At 48.2% G+C, this 19,031-nt stretch overlaps 1 protein-coding gene across 1 annotated transcript in view; it reads right to left on the reverse strand.

The window, feature by feature from the left end:
- Window positions 1-878: 878 nt before the first annotated feature.
- Window positions 879-19,031, reverse strand: part of ELP3 (elongator acetyltransferase complex subunit 3) — a 92,866-nt gene continuing 74,713 nt past the window's right edge. Inside the window, exon 15 of the mRNA XM_075497652.1 lies at window positions 879-2,957. Coding sequence (XP_075353767.1) covers window positions 2,881-2,957 — 77 coding nt within the window. The 3' untranslated portion in view covers window positions 879-2,880. The remainder of the gene's footprint in view (window positions 2,958-19,031) is intronic.

A 19,031-nucleotide genomic window follows, 5' to 3' on the forward strand; every position in this document is an offset into this window, starting at 1 on the left:
CAGCGAGGCTGGCTCATGCCCTGGCAGAGGACCCGGCTGCAGAGCCACCCCCTGAGACCCTCTGACCCCATCCCAAACCCCAGCTGTGCAGCAGGCAGGACATATGCCAGGAACATGCGTTGGAGGAACTCCCTGTCCCCGGCAGAAGCAATGGCTCGGAGAGAAGTACAAACCAGCTATTCATTTGGCTGCATTTATATCAAACGGACAAATCGATACATCACACTTCAAAACAAACCCCAGCCTGTGCAGACAAGCCTGGAGAGTTTCGCAGACGCTGAGCCAGTACAGCATGAAATCACCCCAGAAAGAACACATAAATGGGAAGCTAAAAATAAGACCCCCAAAAAATTGCTTTATTTCTTGATAAAGCTGCTAGTAAACTCAAAGCACATTGGCCTTAAAAAAAAAAAAACAAAACCAAAACGTATCTGATATTTCCTAGATTTGCCGGAGGGCCACGCTTTCAGACGCACGGAATCGGTGAGCTTTTCTGGCCAGTACCTGAAAAAAAAACCTGGGCTGTCAGAGCTGAAAGCGTCAGAGTGATTCATAATTATGTCAGCGGTACCAGAACAACAAATTTTGTGGAAAATTTTAAGGATTCCACACAGAAATTGCATTCCCTCTCAATGCATCCCTTTCCCTCTCCTCTGCTTTTACGGTGTCAGAAGCTTAACGTGCCCCATTTACCAGTGTCTTGGAAGATGAAAAAAAAAAAACAGTTCAACAAATCAAGAAGCAACAGCCTCCGTCTCCCTTCTTTAAATCAAACCCTCTGTAGAGGGCAGGAGGCTCCAACACGCTCAGGGTTTAGGTACCAACAAGCTGGTCTGTGGTTTTTCACTCCCCAGCCCTTAAAACACAGGACACCAGCGTTTACCTTCAATAATAAAAACTTTATTGCCAGGTATTTCGGTTCTCTCCAGCAAGGACGCGCTTTTTCCACGCTGCCCGGGCAGCCGCTGCCTTTGCCGCTCGTGCGTCATCAGACGTCAGCGCGGTTCTGGCTGCTGACCCTGCAAGTCGCCGTTCGGGAGCAGCAATAGATCACGGTGGCAGAATCGCATTTACTGTGCGGCATGGCATCGCCACCGTGAGAGCTTTCCTCCCGGAGCCGCTCCTCCTCTGAGTTAATCACGTGTGTCCCGAACGCTCGTTATTGGCGAAGTTTCCAGAAGGCTCCTGACAGAGTCATTTATTAAAGTAACACCCAAAATGTCAACTTCTCTACAAGCCGCTACTCTGGATTTCAACCCTATTTTTGATTGAAATACTATAAAAAAAGATCAGAGGAGGTCAGAGCTCTGGCCGCTCCCTTCTGATTTTGTTAAGTCAAGCAGGCAGCACCAGGCACACTGCTTTTGAATCGCTGACGTCAAAGGACATCTACCTGCCCCGTGTCGTCCCCACCAAAGGGCTGGGGAGAGGCGAGGAAGGTGCTGAGCTCTTCACCCAAGGTCACAGCTCGCTCCCACATCCCATCTCACTCCGTTTGCAAAACGAAGCCTTAATTCTATCATTCCTGATAGAATTCCCCATGCCTGGAAAAGGCATCCATCACACCCATCTCCAAGGAGGACCAGGAGGAGGATCTGAGGAGCTACGGGGAAGTCAGCCCCACCTCCGTGCTGGGAGAGACAGGGACCAAACCCTCCCCAAAGCCCTTTCCAGCCGTGGGACGGAGAGGGGAATAGAGAGTCGGGAACAGCCAGGAGGGATCCCCCATGGCAGATCATGCCTGAGCAACCCGACTGCCTCCTGTGATGAGATGACGGCAGCGCGGATAAGGGAGGACCGTGGATGTTGTATACCATGACCTTGCCAAGGCCTCTGACACTGCCGCCAACATGGCACCCTCATGCCCAAATCAATGGCTCATGGGCTGGAGAAGTGGCAGATCTGGTGCTGGAAATACAGCCTAACAAGCTGGAGCAGAGGCCATGAGGACGGTTACGGCGCTGGAGTACGTGATGTGCAAGGAGAAGCTTGGAGACCAGAAGCAGGCTTCTCCTAGAGGTGCACAGCGACAGGCCAAGAGGCAAGGGACACAAGTTGAAACACCGTAAACTCCAATCAGATATTAGGAAAAACGTTTTCAACATATGGGTGGTCAAATATTGGAACAGGGACTCTCCATCCATATCCATTGAGTATCTCCACCCTTGGAGATATTCAAGCATCGCCATCCTGATCTAATTGGCCCTGCTTTCAGTGGGGTTGGACTAGAGACCTCAGAGGTCCCTTCTAACCTCAGTTACTCCATGGCTGTGTGTCCCTGTAGAGATTCAGTTTACGTTTGAATCTCAATTCCTACCGCTAGCAAAGTAATGACTTCCAATCCTCATGGTCTCCTACTGTAAAAGGATCAAACAGCATCCCTTGGGATGGACAGAAAGCAGCCGAGGCCAGCATAAATAAATACGCACAGAGAAAGAATTAATTCACGTTGCAGAATAACCCACACAATTTCAATGCTGAAACATTAAAAGCCCGCTGACAGAGTCATAGAAATAACAGATGTTTTTCCCACTAGGCTGTTCAATAGGGTCCCCAAATTCAGAGCTTTCAGTTCACCTACGCTTCGGTCTTCTATTGCAATGCATCAGAGCCCGTCCCGGAGACACGGCAGGCTTAACGCAGGTAACGAGACATGTGAAACGACCCCAGCCTCTCCTGGGGCGACGGGCAGATCTCAGAACTGCTCTCCCCAGAGATGAACTATTTGCTGCCGTGGGCTCTGGCATGAGCAAGTCCTTCGCAGTTGGCAGGCTTTGGTTTTTAGCTTACGTCTGTCACCTTGAGCTTTCTTTCCAGGATGAGTCTTGTCTCCTCTCCCCTCCTCCCTGCAGCTGGTCGGGGTGAGGACCTCCTGGGGCATCAGTCCAGCCTTTTCACCATGTAAGGCCCTTCCAGCTCGTAGCCGATCTTCCTGTAGTAGTTCCTTGTGCCAACACCTGTGAGAAGAATGACAAAAAGGTTTAATTCAGCATGATGACAAACGAGTTGGAGAAGCCAGGGCCGGGCAGGAAAGTCATTTCCATGGAGGGATGGTGCCAAAAGGAGCTCGGCCTCTCCGAACAGTTGGCACTGGGCCTCCCTGGCTGCCATGCTGGAGCGGGGGTGTTTACTCGTTAGCATCTGGACTGATAACGGTGTTTTTAAGGGGGGAAATGCAGGAACATATCTGTTCTATCTGCCCTGAATCATGCGCCCCGTCCTTTGTCCCGAGAAAGGCTGTGAGCTGCGAGGGAGAGAGGAAGCGACACGGGAACAACGGTGAAACATGAGTCAAGAGTTCAGAGTACCCCAGGTATAACAAAACCCAAAGACAGGCTCTTGAGAGAAGGCAGCCCAGCTGCAGGCGTCATTACCAGGAACTGAAGGGCTCTAAAACTCGACAAACTCTGTCCAATGGCTCCTAGAAATGAGCTCAGCTCCACTTCAGATAGACAAGTGGGCTCCGCAGCCGCAATCCAATTTCCTCGTTGAAAAGGACAGCTCCAAACGCCTCAGTTCTCAAACAGCCTCTTCCCTCTCCTTCCTCTCAATGAGAGCCCCCAGCGTCTGCGCCCGGGGTGAGCCCAGCCCCACCGACCGAGGCTGCCTTTCACGCAGCATCCTGCGGCAAGGCAGGTCCAGCACAGCAGCCTTCCCCCTCACCTTATCTAATTACTCACAGATGCAGACATTAGTCATCAGGGGAGGGAGGAGGAATTCAGCATCATGGCATCATTGTCAGCGCAGCTGGTGGGTAGGGACAGAAGGACAGATAGGACACGGCTCTCCATCAAGAAAAGCAGCCCCTCTTTCCTCTAATCTCATCCCTCCAGCCAGTTCCTGGAAACTGCCGTGCTTGCAAATGGCTCTCCAGGAATCCTTGCAAATGGCTCTCCAGGAATCGGCTGCATCTCCGATGCAGGGAGTGACCCGGTGCAGCTGGTAACCCCTTCCTGCCCACACATCACTGCAACAATTTCACCCATTGCTGCTTTGACAGATTTGTTTAAAATCACGGTAACGTATTTCCTGAGCGCACGTTACAATAGTTACCAAATGGCTTAAGCACCGCAGCTCCAGACAACCCCCCAGCCAACATCCTAGAGAAGCATTATATTAATTTAAGGTATGGAAAAGACAGCTGAAACCTGAGAAGTCCTCACGCCCCTCATTCCAGCTGAAGCTGGGAAGAGCTTGAAAAACCACAAAGAACCCCAAACTGGGGAACACCTGAGCAAATTTACTTCTAAGCAGTGGCAAAGCCCCTGTGACATGGCAGCAGAGCATGATCCTCAGCTAAGAACATCCTGAAGGGACCCAAATTCACTCAGCTTCAGCGTGAACCTGAAGCCAACGAAAAACCCAAGTCCACTGCACCCATGTCCAGTCCCCTCTTCCTGATCTCTGCACGGGAGGGTTGCGATCTCTGACCTGGAGTAAACTATCACCTTTATCAATATCTTGCCTAAAAATGCCCTCTGGGTTCGTTTGCAGGGGTGCTGGGGTATGACATACAGATTTTGGCAGTAAAACAGCAGAGCCACCCCACCCGTGGTCCAGAACAACTTGGTTAAAAGGATTAGCGAAATCTAAAGCTGAAGAACAACCCTCTTGAAGCTAAAGGACAACTGAGTAATTCAGCTGATGGTTTTAAAAACACCTTGGTCAGAGTTATTTAACACTTCCCCTTTTTTTTCTAAAGCCCTTGGAAAATGTGTGGATTTTAAAGAAGGCAGTTTAGGTTGCGTCGGAGCGTCGCGTGCTGCCTCCATTAATCTCGGAGCTATTAAGTGGTGCTAGTTAAGCGCCAACTCTTCCTCGTTTGAGGGCAATGGGTTCAAGCCATTAACAAGAATGATGATGCAGTTGGCTGGCCCTGTGCCCCAGGGGTCCCACGCTGTGCCGCTTCGCGAAGCACCTCAGTCGTCATCCCAGCCCTGCTTGTGGCAGTAACTTCTTGCACAAAATTACTGTCTTTCAATAGGAAAGTCTTGCTTGGAGAGGAGGCAGGAGATGCCTCAAGCTGAGGGCTGCAGGTGAAGATACGGCGTGGTTTCCCTGCTGCCCAGCTCTAACTTGGGATGGCTCGCTCGCTCCAGCGCTGCAGGAATGGTTTCAAGGCAAGAGGCTTTTGAGGGGAAAAGCTCTCACCAAGACACCTGTATTGGGTTTGCATGGCAAGGTTTTGGTAGCAGGATGGCTACAGGGGTGGCTTCTGTGAGAAGCTGCTAGAAGCTTCCCTTAAGTCCAACAGAGCCAATGCCAGCTGGCTCCAAGACGGACCCACCGCTGGCCAAGGCCAAGCCCATCAGTGACGGTGGTAGCACATCTGGGATAACGTATTTAAGAAGGGGGGGAAAAACACCCTGCACAACTGCAGCCGGAGAGAGGAGTGAGAACATGTGAGAGGAACAACTCTGCAGACACCAAGGGCAGTGAAGAAGGAGGGGGAGGAGGTGCTCCAGGCGCCGGAGCAGAGATTGCCCTGCAGCCTGTGATGAAGACCATGGTGAGGCAGGCTGTGCCCCTGCAGCCCGTGGAGGTCCACGATGGAGCAGATATCCACTACAGCCCATGGAGGACCCCACGCTGGAGCAAGTGGATGCCCGAAGGAGGCTGCGACCCCGTGGGAAGCCCGCCCTGGAGCCAGCTCCTGGCAGGACCTGTGGACCCGTGGAGAGAGGAGCCCACGCTGGAGCAGGTTTGCTGGCAGGGCTTGTGACCCCGCGGGGGACCCACGCTGGAGCAGTCTGCTCCTGAAGGACTGCACCCCATGGAAGGGACCCACACTGGAGCAGTTCGTGAAGAACTGCAGCCTGTGGGAAGGACTCACGTTGGAGAAGTTCGTGGAGGACTGTCTTCTGTGGGAGGGACCCCACACTGGAGCAGGGGAGGAGGGTGAGGAGTCCTCCCCCTGAGGAGGAAGGAGCGGCAGAGACAACGTGTGATGAGCTGACTGCAACCCATATTCCCCGTCCCCCTGCACCGCTGAGGCGGGGGGGGGGGGGTAGAGAAATTGGGAGTGAAGTTGAGCCCGAGAAGAAGGGAGGGATTGGAGAAGGTGTTGTAAGATTTGGTTTTCTTTCTGATTACCCTACTCTGACTTTTGAGTGGCAATAAATTAAATTAGTTTCCCCGAGTCGAGTCTGTTTTGCCCATGACGGTAATTGCCAAGTGATGTCCCTGTCCTTATCTCAACCCACGAGCTTTTTATTGTATTTTCTCTCCCCTGTCCAGCTGAGGAGGGGAGTGACAGAGCGGCTTTGGTGGGCACCTGGCGTCCAGCCAGGGTCAACCCCCCACAACACCCCAAAAAAGCAGCCATTGGGTTTGTGTCCAGAAGCTTGGAAGCCAAGTGTCCGGGATTACGTCCCCTGGACCATCAGCCGGTAACATCGTGTTGCAGCGCGGCGGGACGGTGGCAGGCTGCCCAGGCCCAGGGGCAGCGTCTACATCCGGAAGCGGGGGAAAGCAGGCAGGTATGGAGGTACAAGTCAACGGGACAAGGACTTCTTATGGTCTCATCTGGCGTAACAGGAGTGGGTCCGTAGATGGAAGCGCTTGGTGCTCAAGCCCACGCCTCTACACTGTATGTGACTGGAGGGGGTGACTTCAGACTGGATTTTTGGTATCCTGGACTGCATGTCCCCGCCACACACTTGGTTTGAAGGTGGCCAAACAGCCATTCGTTCAGACCCCTCTGCCCCCTTCAGAGGGCGGACTGCGTTTGATCTGCACCTGGAGCAAAGCTTGCAGTTTAGATTCCTCTGAAATAAACTGTGCTGAAATGCACAGAAATCTCCCCTTGAGCCAAACTGATGCACAGCAAGAGAGGATGAGGATGGGATTCACTCAGCTGCTCTGAACCCAAAGGCTAACAAACCCAGCCTACAATATTCACTAGGATGCCATTAATACAAAGGTATCTCCTTGTAGTCAAAGGGTATCAGGGAAATCACAACCAGCACAGAAGACGGGTGTTTTGAGATCAGCGTGGCACAACTGGAAGAGAAACGGGGTGTTGAAGCATGGAATTAAAAGCAGGCTGACAGCCAGAAAGCATCCACAGCTTTCCTCATGAGAGAAGTGCAACACAGTAGGCACTGCTAAATGGAATAAAGGATCTGTGGGACACTAATAACTGCCTAAAAGTCATGCAGAAGGAATCCATCTTCACAGACCTCTCCATTGTGAAATTATCACAACTTTGTATGAATGCAAAGTCCAAAAAACCAAAGTTGCGGGATTACGCTGCTGGCTTCTGATCACAAGGACAGTATCAACATGCAGTCCTAAGAAAATCAGAGCTACAGCTATTAAAACAACATGCCATTTCGTCTGCTCACAAGTCGTTCTAGGGGTAAGTGCTGGAGAAGCAACTCGTAATGCCCAGCATGCACTCAATACTTGTCCATCAAGCATACCTGAAAGCAAGGTCTTGAAGGCACAAGTTCTCTTCCCAAATCTTTGCTGCTCTAATTTACAGCAAACATACCACAGAGCTGGTGGGCCTGTTCAGGCAGCACTCTTCCCACTGCTCCAAGTCACAGCCAAGCTTTCCAGTGAAAAGAAACGTCATCCAAGAAATATCACAAAAGAAATATCACGCAGGAGTGGAAGAATAAGGCCAAAAGCTGGCCCGAGAAGCTTTTTGACTTTCCAAGCCAGAACTGGCTGCTTTTCTCATTCTAGGTCTTTAAAACAGGGTCTTAAATTTTAAATATTCCATACCAAACTGTGCAGGAGAGCTTAGCTTGAACTCAGCAGAGCAGATTTCAACCAACCACTTCCAGATTCACCACCAGTGATTTGGTTGAAGGGCAGGGGCTCCAATCATGCCTGCCTGGACGGAAACCCATGGCCAGGGGCCAGCTGAGGCTTTTTGTAAGCATCCCTCACCGCAATCTTCAAATGACACATCCTCTGGCAACAGCTGCTGGTTAATTTAATCACCTTTTGTTCTCTTCTTTTGGAAGCATCTGAATAATGGTGAAGCCTACTGATAAAACCCCAAACCTGGCTTTTCACCGTAGCATTTAAACCTCAAAATTAATTAAATACATTAAAAAAGTCTGCCTGTAGCAGGGGACAGAGAAAAGTGACCACAGCGTCAGGGTTAAACATTCTTCTGGCCCAGAAGGACGAGCAGTCAGCATGGGACTGCTACCCAGAGGACGGCAGAAATCAGATTTCATTGCCCATGTGCAGCAGCCCCTGCCCATGACCTTTTCTGTGCAGAGCCCATAAATACACCCTTCTGACTCAGCCCTGCCACACAGAAATATTGCGATGCAGCATCCGAGGCTGAGTATCCTCAAAGATTCCTTCACCACGGCTCACTAGTCACAGAACTAAGTGAAAATGAGATTGTTTTCAGGATCATTAAAGAGCTACTAATAGTTCATAAAATTTCCATAGCAGAGACTTACCGAGGCACACAAGAGACTTATCTCTACACGGGCCCCCACATCTTCTGGCAACAACTAAAATCTTTTCCGAAGATGCACAGTCAAGGCATATTGTGTCTCCCAGCTTCCTTCCCCCTCAAAATATTTCTTAGAAGCAGTTAGCGGGGCCCTGTGTGCAAGGCAGCGAACCTGAGTCAGCTGAACTTTCCGAATTGCCTCAATCCATTAATGTGCCAGCTGCAATTCTGGTGATAGCAAAGCCTCTTCCAGTGTTTTGGGGGAGTAACTCCCTGGCTCGGCGCTTTGCCTGAGGAAGGGAGGGCCCTGGGCTCACTGTGTGGACACCCGGATCATCTGTAGGACCTCTGGCAAGTAGGATTGTCCTTCAAGGGTGCTGAGAAAAGGATTCGTGGTTAGTGCAGGCAACAGGACAGGAAAGGGTGATGCTACATTTGCCGAAGCGCTATGAATTTCACCCAGAATCAGCAGTGAGTCTCAAGCCAGCCGTGGGGATTTGGGACGGCTGAGGCTTCTTCTCTTGGTATCAGAAAGGATGTCCCCCGTGACCGCCAGTGCTGCTGCCGGCACAGCGATGCTCCATGAGGGGAACGCTCTGCCATGGTTGGAATATATTTTTTGTGGTTTTGAAAAGGCACAGAGAAGGAAGCAATAAATGCTTTTGCAGTCACCTACAGTACTTCCATGGACATCGGTAAAACACGGCGACGGCACAGAGCCGGGCAGGAGGCTTGGAAGCCACTGCTGCCACAGGACAGAACATAAACATCTGCCTTTTCAACACAGCTAGAAAAGCAAAGAAAGAAAACAGCAGCTCTGAGAGAATCTCCTTGGCCTCCAAGCGTGTCTCCCATGATCAGACCGAGCCTGCCAAAGCATCAGGAGGATTCAAAGGCCGTCATTCAGAGATCACAAAGCTCACATTTTAGAATCTCTCGACTTGGGGTCGGGTGACTTGGAGCCTGACGTCAGTGGTGAGCGAGCAAACACAACCCTCTTTTTACCAGGGGTCTTGGTGGAGACTCAGGCTACTAAAAGAGAAGTTTTAGGTTTTTCTTTATACTTCTTGCTTTGACGTCCACCAAATCTGAGAAGACACTTTGCTAGCTGTCAAACAAATGCCTTGTTGCGAAATCCACTGCTATCCAAAAGCTACGCTCTGCGTAGGACTTCAAAGCAAAGCTGACACTTACTGGCATTTGGCAGCCACTTGGGCAAGCGTCCAGAGCTTGCTTCGGAGCAAGCCCTTGCTCTTCAAGTTGGCAGGACCTGTTTATATGAGGAAGGGTCAAAACTAGGGTTTCAAATACACAAAAGTGGTAGGAAAATAACATGACAGAACATTTTCTTGTCTATTGTATACTGGACGCTGACCGAAAAACCGCACACCACATTTCTGAACTGATGCATGAGTTAAGAATGCACAGCATATCCATCCATGACCTCCGATTAGTTTGTTTTGGCATTTACACTTTTCACAATGCTGGATTTTATCTTCAGGGAAAACATGAGGCTGTTTCATGTGAATCACTACCAACCAACCACAGAGAACTGTAACAATGGGGAAAAGGCAAAGGATTTGAGATAACCAAAACGCCTTATCAGCACCGAGGAAAGAGAAAAAAACCAACATTCTTAACACCGCTGAGAAAACCTGGGCACGTCAGAGCAATCAGAAAAAAGTTATTAATTTAAGAAAGGAAGGAACAATCCTTACATCAATCCCTGCAGCAAAGGGGGTTTTTTTTAAGATTAGATAATGGGCAACTCATTTCCCAAAAGTTCCTAAAGATACTGGGAGATAAAAATCCTATGAAAATTAGAAGTAGGGGCTTTTGGAAACGTTACCCAGTCTCTCGCAAATACAATACTCTCAATTTTCAATTTAGTATAGAGAGGAAACACAAACATGCTCATTTTTCTTTTAAAACAACAGATTCTGTTGAGAATTACTGAGAACTACTAATACTTTGGCACTCATCAGAAAACATAACCCAGGCAATGCAAATGGAAAATAGGAATACGATTTTTTTTTTTTTTAAAGATAATTGAAAATATTTTTATTTCAATAAATCCGCTTTAAAAATGGAGCACTGGAAACACTTTTTGATATTTTTTTGCACCCATAAGCACATCGCAGCACTGGGGTCTGAAGCATTCTCCCCGCAGAGCGACTCTCCCCACGTGTTTCAACAGTCTCTGGAGGGACTAAATCCAGGGATGGGAGAGTTCAGTATTTCATGACCTCCTCCCGCTACAGCAACCACAAAGAGCTAATTAGCGTCGCAGTTGGAGTTGCGATTTAGACATATCTTTATATACTTAGATGATTGTTCATATCACTGCGTGCGAAGCATTTCATAATCCTGTCTCTAGTGAGGGCTAAATGATTAGCAGAATCGAACCCAGTAACAGCAACCGTGCCTAACCTGTATTTAGTCTGTGTGTTGCTGTTTGTTGGACCTGGAAGAGAAATCTGCACCTGAAAGCCTCTGTTTTTTTCTGTCAAATGCAAGCAGTGCTTTCTTCCTGCCCAGAGTGCTTTGCAGAGATTTTAAATTACTATTTTCACAACACTTCTGTCTAGCAGGGAGGTACTGTCATCGCCGCATCCCAAAAGAAGAGCCAAGATCCCAGGCAGCTGGGTAATTTGTCTGAAATCACAAAGCAAGTCTGCGATAAAAGAGAGTTCTGAAGCCTGGGTCTCCCTTCATCAGCTCAACAACTCACTTCACTACTGCAAAACACTGATGGCCTTTCAGATTCGAGACTGGATTATTTCTGACGCCGTGACCCACAAGCAGAAAGCCCTGAATATCCCTAGCACCCCCCCCCAGCCTCCCATGCAAATCCAATCCCTGCTCCGTTTAAATCCACTCTGGATTTGATGCAAACGCAAAGAGATGCAGTCCCTTTCTGACAGAGCTGATCCCTCCTCCAACTCGTGGTCAGCTCTTGGGCTTGATAAATAAAAATGAAGGAAGAAACCACACTACGTAAACAGCACAGGAGACCTTTACCCTCCCCTTTGCAACTTACTCTTTATACACTACAGATTTAATTTAATTTAACCCAATTTAAATCTAGAATGGCTTGGCATGGTCTAGGACCTGGGCAATTTGAAAAACTCTTTTCTTCCTCTCTTGCATGTCCCACATGAAAGGCAGCATGCCCTCATTTACCGTCAGTCCTTTCAAACGGAGATCTTTAATCGAGGTCCCCATACTCACTCCCGGTTCAGCCTGTCCTCCCTCTGTCCCCAGCTGCAGGGGGAGCCTCAGCAATTACTTTAGAAGAACCACCTCAACTGGAAAGGTTAACACGAGCTGCAACGAATCCTTCTGTCACAGAGCAGCAACGCTGACTTACTGGCAATTTCAAGGTGAAAGAGGGATGTCTGGGGACACCAGCTTCGGAGGCCAGTTCTCCTAATTTGCCAAGGTAGGTCTGCCAAAGCACCAAATACAATTTAGCGAGGCCAGTTTCTGGAGTGACACTACAGGGTGGGAGCCTGGCGTGCCCGAGTGCTTTGTGGGGTACAGACACACCAGCCCCGCTCTGGAAAGGTATTTTGGTTGTAAGGATTACAGTACCTCGGCAGAATAATTTAGTGTACTGCTTATAGAATAATTTAGTGTACTGCTTATGAAGTTTTACTGAAACAAAGCAATATACCGTATTTCCTCCTATCCTGTCACACTGCAGAATTTGTGTGTTGGTGAAGGTGCAGAGCTAACAAGGAAAACCAGAGCAAAAGCTTTATCATATTAACAAATGGATCGCTCGGGAATTTTCTGATTTGGTCTTAAGGCCAAAGCCAAGACTGTCACCAATAACTTTTTTTTAAATAAAAAATTTTAAATGAATGGTAGAATCAAACAACTAATTTTACAGCTTTCAACTTTTGGGGTGCCTCTTTGCACAGAGGAGTGCCCTGGCTCGAAGTGATTTTTAAATGGCAAGTCTGTAGCTAAGATCCATCCTAGAGCTTCCAGATGGTGAGATTACATCTCATTGATCTCTTTATTATAGAAGCAATATTTCATTAATGACTACACAGGCCTGCCCAAACCCAGCTGCACTGAAAGCATCCACCGTCAGGAGAGAGAAAGCCACCACACCAACACCGCCTTTAACTGCGACAGATGAAGCCAGAGATGACAGATCTTCTGACTCAAAACCAAGCAAAATTAAATATTTAAGAGCCAATACCGTAACTTTTCTTACACTTTAACAAAGTGCTGCCACCGGGCATTGAGAGAGACAGGGACAGTGAAATGTGTCTGCTACTCAACCCCAAATTTGTCAAGTTAAATGTTTGTGAGATTTTAGATCTACAGGCTGTATAATGTCTTGAGGCTTCTTCCAGAGATGGTTGCTGAAATATCCAACCCAGCTGGTAAGGTATTACTGAGAGATTGGGGATTTAGGATGACTCACCAAGCATGTGAGGCATTCACGATCGATTTTCTTTCCTATGGGCTACAAGACTTTAAACGCCAATGAAGAAACACTCAGCAATCTTGAGAGTGAGCCTACCAGTCATTAAATCAGCAGCATCCCCATGCATCTGCTTCCTCAGAGGATCACAGAATGATTTCAGTTGGAAAGGACCTTCAAAGGCCATCCAGTCCAACTCCCTGCCATGAGCAGGGACATCTTCAACCAGAGCAGGTTGCTCAGAGCCCCGTCCAACCTGACCTGGAATGTTTCCAGGGATGGGGCATCGACCACCTCTCGGGGCAACCTGGGCCAGTGTCTCATCACCTCAGCATAAAAACATAGCACATGGCTTCAGGAATTTGTTTCAGTACCTGGCCAGCGCAGGAAGGTAGGGGTCAGAAACCAGCCTGTTCTTCTGAACTTCCCCTCTTACTCATCAGGACAAGAAAGAGATCATTAGAGTTATAAATATGATGCCTCTGTACTGAAGAACAACTTAAAAGGTTCCTGTAGATCTACAGTTTAATAGTGCAGATTGCTACATCAGATGTTAGTGACTTCTGGTGAGTAAAAACAGTGTGAGAAAAGAGCAGAAAGACCCCAAATGCCTAGCAGGAATCCCTGTGATGTGTTCCTGTAAACAACAGGCACACTCAGCAGTTTAGGTGGCTCCACCTGAAGGTTATTACCGCACGTATTCTTAATAAAAAGCATCAAAACACTCAAAAAAATAACGCTACTGATTAAAAAGAAGTGAGAACGGCCAGGCGGGGAAAAATCTTTTACGATCTCTTCTCATTTTTGCATGTGTTTGCTTTACTGTCCCTCTTGCAAGTTGCTGATAAGGCTCCTACAAGTTCGTGTGTTTGTCTGGACCCCGCAGCAATGCAAGTGGAGAGGGCCACTCGAACATCAATTACGTTTGCATCTCTGCAGTGCAAGAAGGCCCTGAAAAGGCTCCGGTGTGGCAAATAATGAATTAATACAGTTAATATAAGTTCATACTAGCTAGCCTGTCGCTTCCAAGTTTTGCAGACAACATCCCTTACCTGCTCTGCACAAATACTGTTCAGCCTAGTTCTGAGCAAAGCACACCGAGATGGGTGGTTAATGAGGACTGTGCACGCTACGGGCGATTTTTCTCCAGCTCTTCCCCAGCTACTAGACTTCTCTGATGATCCAGCTAATGAAGCGGGCCGGCGACGCTTGACATCACCTGATCCTCCACGCCTACCATTCAGAAATCCATCCTGCCTTCCCATCGCCACCTTCAGCCTCAGCGCACTCAGGCGTGAAACATCCCTGGCCTGTGTCCATGTTAATTTTCTACTTGACAGAACGCAAATAGAAACCTGGTCTGGGGGAAAACTGATCATCTTGCCGCATAGTAATTAGCTTATAGCAGGGAACGGCAGCGGTGCCAGACCTCCACACCGCCGTGATAAGGCTGCTACGTCACCGGGATGGAGCGAGGCTACAGTGAAATTTCGCTGCAGGGAGACATTAAGCTACTGCTTCAGAAGATGAAACGTGCTGGTGCGGATTTGGCTGCGGTTCCAGACACCTCCCCAGTCTCGGGAATAAATTACCAATGAGGCTCGTTTAAAGGCTACTGGAGACGGCGTAGGCACAGGTGACAAAATGCCTGCACTTTAAAGGAGAAAGGAAAGCGTGCTTATTAATGGACCTCGGTGCATTCGGTTTGAACAGGACAAGCACTTGCGATAGGGGAATTCATAGAATCACACAATCATTTGGGTTGGAAAAGACCTTTAAGATCATCAAGTCCAACCGTTAACCTAGCACTGCCAAGTCCACCACTAAACCATGTCCCTAAGCATTCAATCTCATCCCCCACCTCCCCGGAACAAGCATCTTCTGTGCAGAGATAAGGAGACAATCCTGTTGGTACAAGCCAAGCTAGTCTGCTTTTCTGATGCCAGCATAAACAGATAACGCTGACAGACGTCACAGCAGATACTGCAGCTGAAAAAGCTCTTCCGTGCAAAAAGCACTGTATTTATAGAGCTAGCTTTTAGTGTTTGCAAAGTAATTTGCAGTCTTACAGCGCATAAATATTTGGTCTGTGCATTCCTGGTCCTTGCCCTTGGAGGAGCCAGCAGCGTCACCCACAGCATCTCAGCTTTCAGATTCACTACACCAAGGAGGCAGCTCACCTGCTGCAACCAGCACGCTCATCAAGGACAATGAGTAAGACACCAACCCTTTAAGGACAACATGGCAGTATGAAGGTGCTGTCCCTCTCTTTTTGGCAGCTGATTTGGCTAGGTAGACAGGGATAGAGACAGCAGCTCAATAGCTGGATACCTTCAATTCCCCTGCTGTGAATAAAGGGAACAATCAGTGGTAGCCCCATCTTACCTTCATACAAGAAACTCGGGTTACAGAGGTAAAATAAATAAGCCATGTACTGTCACTGTTAAACGCCACTGGTACTGAAACCACCAACCGCTGCTGCGTCCATAGAAAGTGAAGTTGGAGGCAGCTACCTGTGCTCTGCACGTGCCAGGGGTGTAAAGTCTAGAGGAAAGTGGCTTTCACACACTGAAGATGTGTGAAGGGCACACAGAGGCAGTGGTGGACAGTACAACTTGGCTTTGGAGATGGTAACATTGAAAATCCATGTGTAGAGCCAGCGGCTATCCCTGAGACAGGAGGGGACATATCCTTTTAAAAAAAGAAAACCCCAACAAGAACAGCAATGTTACACACGGAGTCAAAGCAAGGTATTTTGGTGCCAGGACAGGATGTCAGTTTGGCACAAACCCAACACTTCTCACAAAGACGAGCAGGAGATTAAGGACTTGGCAAGGAACTAGCAAAGCATAACAGCCCAGAGCGTCCTCGGAGCCAGGAGGAGCACAGCGTAAAGCCAGGCTGCCCGGGCACAGGCAAGCTCTGACGCATGGGTGTCTCACAGTCGGTTATTGCTAAGCCGAGTGTCAGCACGGGCTGGTCAGAGCTGCTCAGGTACTGGCCAGTTGTGCTCCAGGTCTTCAAGGTAGAGGCATGAAGGCCACGCAGCCCAGCCAGAACGACAGCAACACTGAGTAGATGGCTGAGCTCTGGGCTGTGTTGCTTTCTCCCTCCTTGGATGAGCAGCCGGGCTTTGGCCGGTGGTGCTGGGCACTTCCAGGGGCACGAAGTCCTCATGAGCGACCTTGAGCGTGTGTGTGCTGCTGTCACTCTGTGCTGCTACGTTCACTCACGCACACCCTTCTGTCTCTGTAGACCTGCTGATTACAGCCTCTCTCCAGATTTCCTGGATTGCTATAATAGATGACGTATGCATTAAAAGAACAGAAATATTTGGGACGGGAACTTTCCCAAAACTGCACCCGCATACACATTATTTAAGTTCACACAGATTATTTTAAAAGGAGGTAGGGAAGCATTTCTGCCACATGTTTTTCAGTAGCATGTGTAACTACGGTACTTTAAAAGAGAAAGGTATCAGTCTTGTAATTTTATTGCTCAGGTGCTTCAAGTAATTGTAAAGCACTGACTCAAATCTCTCCGGTCATCATTATTGCCAAAGGTAACCACCAAAACCAGAGGATGACATCAGAACAATTAAGTTGCTGCTTAGAGGAAACACAAAGGACTCGGAACGTATGAATTTTGTTTCAGCACATCCAGTCAGGAGCTTTATGCTTCTGTCATTTAGGAGGGGGAGGACCCAGGACTTCTAATATTTCAGAATTTGTTGTACATTACACATTTCACATACTCATCACTGGTGCTGTTTTAAAGAAACAGTTTGAAGTACTTGCTACAGGATTGGGGTCAGAAGGGGCTAATTATGGGATGTCAAGCAGCAAAGTCAAACCCATGGCAACAGGAACCCTCAAGGAGACAATAGGAAAGGTTTTAACAGAGGACTGTCCTTTATCCACCTTCACCTAGACCGAATGATTACTCCTCCCAAGCTCAAGGTACAAGGGCGAGGCAGTGCAACCGACCCTAAAAAGCTCATGGAAAGGGATGGGGAGAGAAGTTTCTCAGTCGTTGCAGGCAGACAGACTGGCAAGGCGGAAAAATCCCTCGAGGGCTATCAGATACAAAGGCACCCTCTCTGACTCTAGAAGTCCTTGGGCAACAAATGGCTGGAGGCCGAGAAGATGTTTGCATGCTTACTCGATATTTACTCCCTTCCCCAGACACCCAGCATCAGCAGCGTCAGAAATGACATATTGATCCGAACCGCTGCAGCCTACTCATATTCTTTGGGCAGAGGCAGAGTCTGAAGCAAATATGCTGCAAGTTGTACTAAGAGACAACAGGTACGAGGGTTGCGTTGTACTTATGCCGTGGGAGGAACGCGGGGAACAAGCATGTGTTTTTCCTAAATCATCCTCTGGATGCTGTGCAGTTTCTGACAAAAAACCTGTAGTGCTCGAGTCACTGCATGCAACTGCTCGCCACTGACTCCCAAAGGGGACCCTGGCAAGTGCCGACACCTACGGACCGCAAAATGGGAGATACAGCCTCAAAACAGAGCTCACAAAAATCCCACCCCAAACGGAAACAGATACAGGTTCTGCAAATTGAACGGTAAAAGAGGACAGGAAGGGGAAGCTTTGTTAGGGATTGGAATAGCATCATTATACCAAAAGGAGAGAAAACCCTGAATACAGAATTCAAGCATTGGCTATTGCCAAAAAGGAAGAAGCAATTATAGATTCAGCAAGCTTACGAGCCCATCCACTAGCCTCAAACACAAAGGTTTTTTACATTTTCACTGCCTAAGAACTTGTGGACATCAGAGGAGTACCATGTTTAAAATTGTTTTAGTGTAATTTAGGTTTGGGGGGCTTTTTTTAAGGGGAGAAAAAGATGCAAATTCAAATCAGGTACAAATAAAAGTAAAAAAAAACCCCAACCCACCACAAAACCAACAAAAGGCAAAGAAAACACACATGCAATTACAAATGCTGGAAAATGGAAAAACAGACATTTCAGATCAGACCTCCCCAGAGCTCTGAATAATGGAGTGATGCCTCCAGGGTCTACCATTCAGCTACCCAAGCCTGCATACTAATATACTACTCACATTAGAAGAGTAGAAAGGCACCACTCATGCAGAAAATTACCTTAAATGAGCAACGACTTCATGATAAACAAGCCACTCGCTTTTTTACTTTGCTGTTTGATTTAGGTGGTGGGGGGCACCTCCTCCCTATTGCTAAGGAGCAGACACAGCACACTTCTGGCTCCGTGCAGAAACCTTGCAAGCAGGCCACACAACCACCTCGTTATTGTGAATATTTAATTCTGCTTGGTTTGGTCAAACAGCAAGATACGAGATTGCATCTTCGGGGGGAAGGACATACCTTGCAATCACTAACATCCAGGGTCCAAAGCATCCAGGATCACTAGCATCCAAGCTTTAAATAGAGCAGAGAATCCGCACAGTGGTAATACCAGAGGTATAAATACAGCGTCACGCACAATATGAAACCAGAGTATCTATGGCCGATATCATTTCCCATCCCATCGGTACCCTAATTTCCCCATGTGCTGCCAGAATCCAAAACCCCCTTCCTAACCTGGCTTGCAAATGCTCATCTTCCCTTACAAATGCACTCCTAGTGCATTTGTCATTGACTCCATAGTCGATTAAATGCAGTTCTCCCACCGGTCCTCTTCAAATGAAGTGATATTTAACTAGGCACACCACGAGGCAGCTGCTGTACAGCCTGCCTTGCTTTGTGCATCATTCCCCGGTTCATTGCCTGTGATGACTCCTGGGTGCCTGATGTAGGGGACCTCAGATTTTCCTTTGTTTGAAAGTAACCTTGCATGGTTTTAGGTACTGTTGTTATAAGCAACGACAATCCTGTTATATCCTGCTGCATCTTTTTCCTTTTCTGTCCGTAAATTCAACAACCCTAAGAGCAAAGAGACTTATGATAAGAAGACAGGTTCAGCTGAACCTGTTTACTCCAAGAACAGCAGGGAGAATAAAATGCTTTGGAAAGAGTCCGCTGGGAAACTCCAAATTTTTGGTTTTTTCCTAGGAGTGTAAACTAATGTGCTCTGAAGAAGCGCAGGAACTGATGGCATTCATTTGCGCAGTCCTGGTTTGGGTGTGCTTTTAAAGGAAAACGGGCTCGCTGTCTCATGAATACCTCCGCTCGT

The sequence above is a fragment of the Mycteria americana genome, chromosome 3 (genome assembly GCF_035582795.1).
Source record: "Mycteria americana isolate JAX WOST 10 ecotype Jacksonville Zoo and Gardens chromosome 3, USCA_MyAme_1.0, whole genome shotgun sequence".
Classification (NCBI taxonomy): Eukaryota; Metazoa; Chordata; class Aves; order Ciconiiformes; family Ciconiidae; genus Mycteria; species Mycteria americana.